Here is a 12,156-nt window from a genome sequence, read left to right on the forward strand (position 1 = left end):
CCATTTCTTTCTGCTTTGGGATGCTGAAATCATTTCCATTTCTGCCATTAGTTTGTTGATTAGTACAGCTGTTTTTAATTGTTGAGGGTTATCATGTTAAGGAGGAACAGCTGCCACGAATCTTGTCAGCTGTAACTCTTTGTTTAGACTAACAATTCAAGATTATCTGTGAATCCTTTCGCTCTTTTCCTGCAAAATGTTTTGAGGCTACACATTAAAGTTTCATTAGATGTATTATTGCAAATTCCTTGCTATCTTTGGCACTGAGAAAGCCACATCCATTTTTGAAAGTGCCGCGTGTTTACAGCTAGGCTAATAAACATGGATATAGAAAAATGAATTTGTTTTTAGAAGTTATTTTTAAATAAGACAGTAACAGTGAATACAAAAAGACTGAAAAAGATGACTACATGACATGAAATGACATGACTACACTACATGAAAGTGTTCGCTCTTAAAAACAAACCCACCCAACTTTGCAGTTCCGCTCTATGGAGCATTTAAGCTTTTTTTTTTACGATCTCTTATCTGTTACTGCTTTCATTTGCATCAATTCCAGATGCAGCAGGTATCTGTTGAGTATGTTACTTGTCAGATAGATAATGTTATCAATTAGCTTGTGACCATAGCAGAGCTTTCAGGAGTTATGGGAAGATATTTCCCTCAGCAGTTATTAGAGGCAAAATACAAAGTTAAAAGAAGACTGAACATCTACCAAGCTTCCAATTAATTCAGATGTTGCTCTGTATCTGCTCATTGGGTAAATACACTGTTTGCCAACAAGTCTGCAATGTTAATGTTGCTTTTACAGCTGCCAAAGTGTCCAGAAAATATCTAACAAAAAACCAGCCATACACACAAATAATATTATACAACAAAGTTCTATAGTCTGCTAAGGGTCTTAGTTTGCTGAGTCCAAGCTGCACCACCATCGCTCTTGCAACCCTACTGCAAAACCTCAGATTAGATATAGATGATATGAGCAATTATCAATCAAGCTAAATTTATAAAGACAAACTTAAGTTTCACAATTATGCACTTTGGAGTCCAATGTGTATGTTTATGTGCATCTGGGGACAGAAATGGAATATGAAATTAACGATTGTGTTTTTATTACTGTGTAATCCCCTGAAAATCAGAATCATGTTTTTGTCACTGTCCAACGAGCCTAGTGCTCTTCCACTGAGCAGACTGAGATGCTCATTTTTAGCAACGACTGCAGAGGAGGGTGAGACGACGGGTGTTTAGTTGGTCGCAAACTGCAACCGCACTGCTAGATGCCACTAAATCCTACACACTAACTCACGATGTGGGCCATGGCAGAAGAAAAGGCTGAGAAACACTTTTCTGAGTGCTTGTTATACATGACAATGTGCAATTGTAGTTAGTGGAGTTGGTTACTTCTACACCCATTTACATGTTTCTGTCATTTTTTTTCTCAGAATCAGAACAAACAGCAGCAGATGCAACTGACCAGTAGTCAAAGTGTCATGAGCAACATCTGTCAGTATCAGTTCTCCTTTGAGAATAAAAACAGTGTAAAAGCAGTATTTCTGCACTATTTCCTTGTTCCTAAAACTGGATTCTCCTGACTTGTGTTTTATTTTGCAGGAAACATTAAATGAGGGCTCTGAGATGAGGTGTCTAATGTGTTTGTCCTCAGATGGTTGATGATCAGTCAGTCCCTCTTTCCCTCTTTCATCTCTCTGCTCTCCTCTCACTAATCATCTTCCCATGCTCCCTGAAAGATACCATATATGAGAGCTATTACTTAATTTTTGATTTGCTCAGGCTGTTTCCCCTCAGCCGTGACTTTAGCCGTTTACGGTGTGATTGCTCTTGACATTTTAATAAGAAACTTTCTGGTGCTGACCCCAAGGTACCCACTGCTATGTGTTGTGAATCACAAGTGAAACGTAACAGAAACCAAAATGCAACTGTAAACATTCATAAATCCAGCACAATGTTCCCTTTCCAACTCAGATTCATGGTTTTCACCCTTTGCGTGTGTTAAGACTCGATTGAATTGTAAATTGGTCAAATTGGCAGAGTTTGCCTTTGAATGCGTGTTTGTGTACATGATAATTTTGTCTATATTTCTGCAATCCTTTAAACACGAGCTCGTTTCTTTGTTTTTGAGTCATACTCATATCATAGGGGATTTTTCCAGCAGTTTCCTGCACGCATCTGTTTCTGTGACAGAGCAGGTGTCTAATCCGACAAAATGCAAACATTCTTCCCATTAAAAAGCAAATGCGCCAAATTAATGCTAATCTTATCTTTGAAGATCACACAGACCTCCCACTTATCAGTCGGCAAAACACATATTTATCTGTCAAGTTTTGTTTTGTTTTTTTTTTTTGTTTAATCATATGCAACTTCTTAATTATGTCACAGAGCTTCTTGTTAACCACTTCAGTATCAGGTGGGATTCACTGAATTTTAACTGTTTCCCCTCTTTGGGCATCAGAGACGTACAGGATGAGAGGCATGATGGAGGGATAAGAGAAGAAAGTCAAATTACTTTATTATTGGAGAAAAAACCTACGAATACCAAACATCTCCAAAAATTCCTTTATCTCCATATTCATTCATTTGTTAATTCATTCACTCACACTCACGTTAAACCAGAATCATTCAAATCTCTCCTTGATACTGCTAAATATTTAGGGTGCAATGTGATATTGATTATGTACGTATTGAATTTCACTATATGGTGTGTGGGCACATACACTTCCTATAGAGACATCTGAACATGATACGCACATCACCTTGTGCGCTACATTCATGCATTACTTTATGAATTATGCATTAGTACCAGCCTTTCTACAAGATTTTGGAACTTGGCTGTAGGAATTTGCTCCTGTGGCTGAATGGGAGCAAATAAGTGAGGTCGAGCACTGATTTTGGGCGATGAGGCCTGGGTCGCAGTTAAACTCCCATTTCATCCCGGGTGCCGAATGTCAGGAGCGTCGGATTGTAGGAAAACGTGGACTGAGTGTACGAGGCTCTCGTGAGGGGAGGACCCACAAAGATATTAAAATGAATAAATGTGAATTTGAGGAGGGTCCCTCAGAGAATGCCTGTGCACCACTGTACAGATTTAGTTGACAGAATAATTCATTTAGTCCCGTATGTCAAAGTAGGATTTTCACCTGGGGAAAAAGTAGCTTTAAACAGCATCTCATGGAGTTGAAGAAAGGGCTCTGTCCAGATTGTTGACACACAGTTGGAAGCATACTTAAATATTGCTGTATTCTGCAGCATGCAGCAAGATTCAACTTAATTGAAATCAAGTAGCCAAGACCAAATCATAACATCAGCCCGAATGTATCCACACAGGCATAATAGATAATCTTTATCGTTCTACTTGTCTGCCAGTGTATCTTTGATGACAGCAGCCTTGGCTGACTGCTGCTGTGTCTTATCTGTACCACATCTTCTCAGCCTGCATGCTGCCAGACATATGCTAATGGCATTTTAGAATAACAAAAATCTGTGTATGCAAAATAGCAATAATAAATGTAAGGGCACAACACACATAAGGGCCATAACAAGACGTAATCTTCAATAATTCATTAATATGTAATTAATTATATGTATGTAGGTGTTAAACTAAAGCCTGTTGCATTCAGAGCTCAAACCATAGTAACACTGCATGACTGGGGAGACAAATAGCTGCCCCACTAACTTATAATGAGCAGAGCCTTTGCTGTCTATTGGAATTCCAGGTCTATTTCCTTTAAAGTGTTAGTGAAATACAAAGGGAGTGTTAGAGTAGAGACGGTGGGGGTGGAGCACGGAGGGAGGTGAGATCTGAAAGATTGAAGATGGATTTCTGTGGGAGGGGTGTGTGGGCATTAGAATGCTGATGGTGCAGGAGAGACTGCGACTTGGGAAATCACTCGTCTGTATCATTTCTTCACTCAAAACCACCGTCAGAATCAGTTTCGCTGTTGGGCATTCATGAGTATCCTGAGGCCTAGCACTGTTTTTCACGTATCCTATTCATATGCACCTGTGTATGCCATCTACTCGTGATTGCTACTCAGTGACACAAAATAATAATTTTCAGGAATCTTTCTACACAGTAGATGTCAAAAAATTTCCACACTCCCTCACGTCTGTCCCTTCAATTCAGTTAATTAATCTTAGGGTGACATTCAAATTGCATTAATTTGAATGCCCACAATAATTTAATTTAATAGTTATTAAGCACATTTGTTAATAAATTTGGAAAAGTTTACACTACAGCAAACAGCAAATATAGGTGTGTTTTTGTTTAACACGCAAAGATACAAGATTTAAAGGACAACAGCAGAATTGCATTCCTGATCCAAAAGGTTTTGCTGCTCTAATAATTTATTACAGCTCTTCAATTTTTTGTTGCACTTCAGTATGCATTTTCACATAAATTGTTATACATATCGCTGTCACTTTCCCAGTATAACACCATCCCTTAATTCTAGTCCATTACTTTATTTACTGCAGTAAAAGCACTGGTGAGGTGAAGGTTTTTAACCTTTTCCACACTGATAGTTCTGCCGCACCTTTCTTCAGTGCTGCAACAGCAGCATAGTGTGAAGATAGTTCAGGCAATGCACAAGTTCTGTCTTCCCTGATTCCTCACCGTTACCCACCAGGCAACAGCGTAGTAAGGTTACATAGCTGCACTGACGCAGTCTGTTCACCGCTGAGTGAAAAAGATGCTGTATTCACAATTAGAAAATGCCAATGTTTATCAGTCTTTCAGAAAAGTCAGACGCTTTGGTCTTGCATATCGTCTCAGCACACATCTCACCAAATCTGTGATCTAGGATTAAAGAGTTCTGGATAAATGAGCACTTTCAGAGAGTGTGGGCTTGTTTACAGCATTTGTAGATTCGTCATGTCTACTAGACTGGCCAAAGCTAGTCTCTTTCCAGAGGCAATAGTGATGGATTATCTGCCCTTAGGAAGGCATTATTCACCATTATTCTCCTCCACTCTGTGGACTGGCAATTAAGTTTGTAATTGCTGCAGGTTGTTTAAGCACGACTGACAGGCTTACGTATGATTTTTTTTTTTTTTTTTTTCCAGTTGGTTAATTGATTTGTCCCTTGTCAGTCATAGCTATTAGTCGTCTCTAACCTCTGCAGTGGTATTTAAATGTTTTAAATTCAGGGATATGGGCACAATGTGTGCTTTACATCTAATTACAGACATTAGTTGGTTAAAAATGTCAAACGGATGTCTGTTGTCCACGTTGTTCATTTCTTTTCATTTTAATGTCATAAAATGTGTGTGGAGAAGTGATAATTGAATTGGTCCATGTTGGCACACTCGTGTTTGGTGTGCATAAAAAAGCTCTTTTAGTTTGTATAAACCATTATTGTGTTTTTTTTAAAACAAAATTTTTATTGCTCATGAAAGTTTAATAATTTAAGTACTTTCACTGCTGTTCTATTTTTTTTTCTATCCTTTTATAAATGTTATGTTAATCTTACAATTACAATCACAACAACCAAAACAACAGAGTATATATATATATATATATACTTCCCTGTTGTTTTGGTTGTTAATAATATAATATGCAATAATATGCATTATTCTAGTGCAGGGGTTTAAAACAAATTAATTAAAGAAGGACCTTTTAAGAACTGAAAGGTGCTTCAAAACAAATGAATGGTGATGCTATATGTTCTATATTCTCCATCCCCTATAGTGTATCTTGTCTGTCTTAGTTCTGGTCTCATGTGACATGCTCCCTCTTTGTGTAAGATAAAGGATTTGTCTTTGGTGGTTTCTGTACTGTTCCCTCTAGCATCTCATCAGATATCCCAGTGCGTGGCATCAGGGTCCGTTTATTGTCTTATAAAACAAACAGTCCCCTGCCAGTTGGGTACAAAATGATTCCATAAACAAAGATATAAGTCACAAAGTCTGCCCTAGTAAAAGGCCTTATGGGAAAAATGACACCTTACAAGCAATTTACACTCCAGCCCATTGAGAGTTCTTCTCCTTTTTTTTGTGTTGCTTTGTCGCTCTCTCTCTCTCTTTCACTCTGTCGCTCTCGCTTTCCCTCTCCCCCTCTGTCTTCCTCTCTCTCTTTCTCTGTCTCTCTCACTCGCCCTCTCCCCCCCTCTCTCTCTCTCTCTCTCTCTCTCTCTCTCTGTCCTGCCACCCATCATGTTACTACATCATATTCATTACAATGTTAAGTGATATGTAATCATTGCCAAATGTGATACAGTGAACTCATCTGCAATGTTATTAGTAAGTGTGACCTCTTCCCCGTCTGTCTCCCTCTGTGTTCTAGTTGAGAAAGGCAGTGATGGACCACATCTCAGACTCTTTCCTGGAGACCAACGTCCCTCTATTGGTGCTCATTGAAGCAGCTAAGAGTGGAAACGAGAAGGAGGTCAAGGAGTACGCCCAGGTGTTCCGTGAACATGCTAACAAGCTGGTGGAGGTCAGTCATGCATTATACATGGGGTCACACACATATACCCACATATATCGCTTCTTATTTACCAAAAATTAAAGAGTTATGTGCAAGTTATGTGAGCAGTCCAGGTCAGGTCACTGTAATGGAATTTAGATAACAACCAGTGCACAGACACGTTGCTCTTATGAAAAAAAACATTACTCATTAAATAGAACAATACATATAAGAAATGGTAATATTGGTAAACTTATTTTTTTATTTGAATAAAATCTAAAATCTGACAACACACCTCCTTAGACACACGCACCCATACACACTTCCCCTGATTGATTGCCATACAAATAGCTTTTCTCTCAGACAGTGTGGAAATGTTATTGCATTATATGCTATGTGACAACGTAGCATAATCAAGGTACAATATGCTTCAAAACATGTATTTCTTCTGAACCGTTTGTGTAGATATTTGTGGCTGAAATCACATTGCATACCTCAACGCGAAGCTTCAGCCACTATTAGCTTTTACTTTAATTATAGAAATAATGTGCTTGGCATGCAAACTTCTGCCGCTTTGAGTGATGTCACTGCTCTTTATTTCTTCCCGTGTTTCAACACAGCTCAACCTTATAATATATGCTTTATTATTTCTTAAAGTCACTCCTGCATATAAGCTGGATCTCGACTGAAGCTTGAGCACTAATTCAGTTACACATACGTTTCTAACTAAAGTAAGCATGTACATCAATCACTTGAAAAGATATTTCTGTCCACACACACAAAATTCCACATAAAAAAGATTGTCAGCAAATATGCACCTACCTGTCACCTTTTTAAAGGTCAAAAAAACTGTGATGACGGCAACTGTAAATAAACCCTTCAGATAGATTCTTTCATACTGTATGCACCTATATATAGTGGTGGGATAGCTATTGTTTACTGGTGTGAGACTCCTGGTACTGAGGATCTGTTTAGACACAGATTTACTTCTGTCTCTTTTGGCTTGATTTGCAGCCTGTAGTCATATACAGTAGTTATTCTCTGGTGTGACTCCCACCTTGAATGCAAATTAAATTTCAAAAAAAACACAGTCCCTCAGTCAAAGCCGCAGCAAGAGTGAGATACAGTTTATGTTGCTGGCATATGCTGCAAGCGCTCTGACCTCTGTATGCCAATAGGACTGGTAAATAACACAGCAAGTGTCACTCTGCTTCAATACATGTCGAAATGTGTGCTGGCAGTACAAGCCCGAGTAATGTTTTGTCGCTGGATTGACGGAGTATGGGGACATGCAGGCTAAGGTGAGCCATTGCAGTGATGGATGATGTGAGTTGCGGTCACAAGATCATTGGTGCTGTCGTGGTGACAACCCGAGAAGAACCTGGTCCACACATACACACTGGTTAAGGAAGACATGAATTTTCTGTAAGAAGAATATTGGACTTAGTTGGTCCAGAGGACTCCTGACTCAGCAAAATAAGTCCATTCGGACTGCAGCCTCTGTGATTACAGAAGTGTGGAAGCAGTTCAGGGAGACCACTGTGAAGGTCTTTCAGGCAGGCTCAAAAAGGATCTGGCAAAACATTAGATGACTCAGAAAGGGGAGTCAGGGCCCTGTCCAGCTTGTTCTCAGCAAGGTAGGATAATTAATTACCTCAAATGGAGATGCTGTCAAACAGTAAAAGGAACCCTTTGATAAACTTCTGTATGTAAACCACATTCCATCTATGGAAGCGTGGTGGGTGATGGAAGTGTGGGAAGTTTACTTTAATTACTTGGGGGGGGGGGTATCACACTACTCAGCTCACTGATGGACACTCAAGCCAACTTTTTTACAAACTCAACCAACCTCAACGAGCAGGGCTGTTGTGGAACAGTGGACAAGACATAAGTTTACCCTTCCAGTGTGCACATGTTTTGTGGACCCGACTTTGGCTCTTGGGGTTTCTTGGGCAAGTACAGAAGAAAAAAAGGGCTGTTGCGGCTGTTGGATCTATCTAGCCCTGCACAGTGTATATCTGCACTGACTATAGACTATTCCTACTTCACCTGTGTTTGGTTATTGCGAGAGACAAACATCTATCAGTGCAGACTGGTTTACAGACTCAGGTCATCTTCACAAACTGTAAAGGGGGGATATGTGGAAAGAAATGGTATGCTACTCAGGTCAGGTTTCTTTTCTTTTTAGCTTACGCTCAAAGGGGTTCAGCACCTTCTATTAAGGTTTATACTGTGACTTATTTTCAAGAGATGTCCCCTGCAGTGGGGTAAAAGGAATGGGGTAGTGATAAATTTCTTTAGTGGGCATTGCCTTTTGTACTCATGGCCCTTTCAAAGAAGGTTTAGAACTTTTATCTGGGCCTCTCTTAACATACTGTCACTTAAAACAGCACTGCTGCTTCCTTTGACATCAGCTGAGAGAGTGAGTGATTTGTGTGCCCTTTTCGTCAGCCCCAGCTGTTTGTTGATGAGGGAGGATCTGACTGATGAACAAAGTCTGTCCTTTGCATCCAACAATCTTAAAACTTTGTTTGGCCAAGGACATCTTAGGTATACGCATTCTGTCATTCTCGTGAAGGAAAAAGAAGGGGAGAGATGTTGCATTGCTTTTGCCTTGTGCATTTTTTAATTTGTTCTGTAAAGCACAAGGCAGCAGGGAGGTACACAGCAGTTGCTTGTATGCCTAGAAGATGGAACATAAGCCTCAGTGCAAGCAGAGATCTCATAGGCTGTGCAGTTGGCTTGTTGGAAGCAAGTCATGTTCACAAAAATGTCACTTAAATGGAATATGGTGCATCTCTTCACTTTACTGAATCTTTTCTCAGTTGTGTGCATCACAGCGGAGCTGTTTCTGTTACTTTTGCCCCAAGAATAGTAGCAACATATAACAACATTAACAATCGAAATAAAAATCTGTTTCTATAAGAAATGGTATGAAAAGATGGTTAAAAAAATTCTCTGCATGGAGCAGAGCATGCTCACAGTAATGTGAGTGGCGATGACCTAAACAGAGTTGTTACTAAAACTGTTGTTTGTTCACCTGGTCTTATAGCAAACCTCGGCCAGTAGGTTCATGTTAACAGGATCTAACCATCTTTTGGTCCCATCACAGCTCTCTGGCTCACCTGTTGTGCGGTGGTTCACAGTTAGTTTGGCTGGTATCATTTTAACATTAGTGTCATCATGGGGCCTAAAGTAAGAAATGAGTACTCGTAGGTGCATGAGTCAATGAAAAGTTACTTAAAGAGACACGTTGCTGCACCTGCCTTTTAGTAAGGCAGGGTTAAATGCACAATGGTTTCATGAAATGATGAGGTGCTTCGTCAATGAAGTCCAATTAGAGGTCTCCAGCTGTGAGCATTGAGCTACAGTTATAGCGTCTTCTTGTCTAAGTCATGGCAGTGAGTAATAAGTGTGGCTGGACATAAACTAAGCTGTCATACATTGAGAATGAAATTTTATTTAATTATTACTGTAGATGCAACAAGGAGATTCTGAATGTGATGTTGGCATGTTAAATATAGTATCCCCAATATTCCCTAACATCCTAATCATATTTCCACATAGTCACTATCCCAGTATAGAACAAAGAATAGTTATATCATACCACACATGCTGGCAGAGTGCAACATATGAGGAGGTTCAGTGCAGAACTTTATCCTTTAATTAGGGTGAGCGTGTACATTACTGATCCTTACCAACTAAATAGCTAATACACTTAAGGCTATTCAATATACTTGGCAATATCATTGTCATTGCTGTCATAATCATTATTCGCGCTTTCACAGACATAGCCATCATAACCACCACCATCACAATCCTCTAATATATTAAGATAATTAACATCCTGATCAGTGTCGCTGCAGTCATCTCCCTGATGTCAAGGAGGAACTGTCTTCAGCCATTAGCTTGGAGTTAGGACATGGTCAGAAGTATCAAAGAAAAAAAAAGTTCTCCTCCTTGTCTACTTTGTTTTCATCTAATTATGTTCCATTTTGTTCTACAGTTTTCAGTATCTCTCTTTTAACCCACCATTGTTCTCTGTTCACCTCAGTGATGAATCAAGTTCACCCTGAGGGCTCTGCTAATCACATCATACTCATTATCTGTCTTGACCAGCGACATTAAACCACCAATTATTAAGCCATGTATGTCATTGGCTTGAAGACATATAATGGATATGTGAAATGCAATGCAATAAACCTGAAATATTCACGGAAAGGTTATTTAGCACTTTAAATTAAACTTGGCATTGGCTGTGTTTTCTTGTTTAGCTCTCTATGTATTCAGATATTTGCAGTCTCAACATCTACGCAGATGATGTGCGTATTGACTTAGAGCCTTTCACATGTAGTCATACGCTACACTCACACACACTTACACACATGCTGATTTGTTCTCTAATCCCACGTTACAGGATGACATTTTGGCAGACAGACAAAAGACTCTTGTACTGCACCTATAATGCCTATAATGCATGACTTCTGACAATCTTTATTTCTCTGGAATTGCAATGTTTTAGAACCATTTCAGCCGATCTGATTTGTCAAGGAAAAGTGAGCTAGTTGTTCCTCACTGTTCGGTAGGTAAATTGTGGATATACCTACATCATTGTAGTAATTTGAGAAGATAAATATTCCCAACTTCTATACCATTGACAGCTTATTAACTCATCAATTTCACCTTTAAAAGTATAGTCTCTATCATTTGGCTGAGAAGTATGACAGCAGTTATCAGTCACCTGCTCAATCCCGGCCGCTATTAATGGAGATATTCCTTTTCCCAAGATGACTGAGAACTTATCACCTGAAACGATTTAAATGCTTTGTTACAACTTTAGAAGTAGAACGTTAGACTTTTAATTAAACACAGAATATCTTTCTTTAAAATTGGTGTCATTATTGATGCATTAAATATAAAATGTTGGTTTTTTTTCTAGTTATGAACTGCTTGTGTTTAAAATATATTGTTATTGCCAAGCCAAATCCACCACTGTCACAAATAATCCAAGCCAAATCCACACTGACATTCAACACTTACAACAAACCACTTCACACTCCTTGCCCTCTAATGGTTCCCACATCTCCTCTTGTTCCTATTAATTAATTAAGTTTACAAAATCAGAAATGTAAGTGCAAGAATCCAGACTTCTCATGCAACGCAGTTAATTTTTAATTGCACCCCATTTAACTCTCATGTGCTCACTTTGCTGAGGAAGTAAAGTCCCTTGGCCATCATAACACAAATACATGCACACAGATAAGTGACAGGGCTCATATGCTACTAATGATCAGCTCTGTGTAATTCACATTCTCATCTCAGATAAAGAAATGAACATAGACCTGTATTTTTTTGTACCTCTGTTTATTCTAATTACATAACTGCTATTTATACACTAGGACAGTAATCCTGGTCTGCATCTCTCAAGTGTGATCACTAAATGTGGATTTTCTTGTCTCCTCTATTATTTTGATTTGGCTAGTAAATTACCAAATTGTGTGTATGTACATAATAGACCATGTCTGTTTTGTTATAAAGTAAATACAGAGTGACAACATGTTACTGTGTCCTTAAACTTCCAGTATTGATGTCCAGTATTGTAAATATTTTATATATTTACAATAATATATATATATATATATATATATATATATATATATATATATATATATATATATTGTTCTTTTTTTAAGCTATTTCTTTCCCATTGGATACCATTCAGCACAGATGTATCA

General features: G+C 38.6%; 1 protein-coding gene across 1 annotated transcript in view; it reads left to right on the forward strand.

Moving 5' to 3' along the window:
* ctnna2 (catenin (cadherin-associated protein), alpha 2) overlaps window positions 1-12,156 on the forward strand; it is a 288,411-nt gene that overhangs the window by 214,945 nt on the left and 61,310 nt on the right. The window contains exon 9 of the mRNA XM_046414546.1: window positions 6,299-6,451. Within this exon, the coding sequence (XP_046270502.1) occupies window positions 6,299-6,451 (153 nt within the window). The remainder of the gene's footprint in view (window positions 1-6,298; window positions 6,452-12,156) is intronic.

The sequence above is a fragment of the Scatophagus argus genome, chromosome 2, assembly GCF_020382885.2.
Source record: "Scatophagus argus isolate fScaArg1 chromosome 2, fScaArg1.pri, whole genome shotgun sequence".
Taxonomy (NCBI): domain Eukaryota; kingdom Metazoa; phylum Chordata; class Actinopteri; family Scatophagidae; genus Scatophagus; species Scatophagus argus.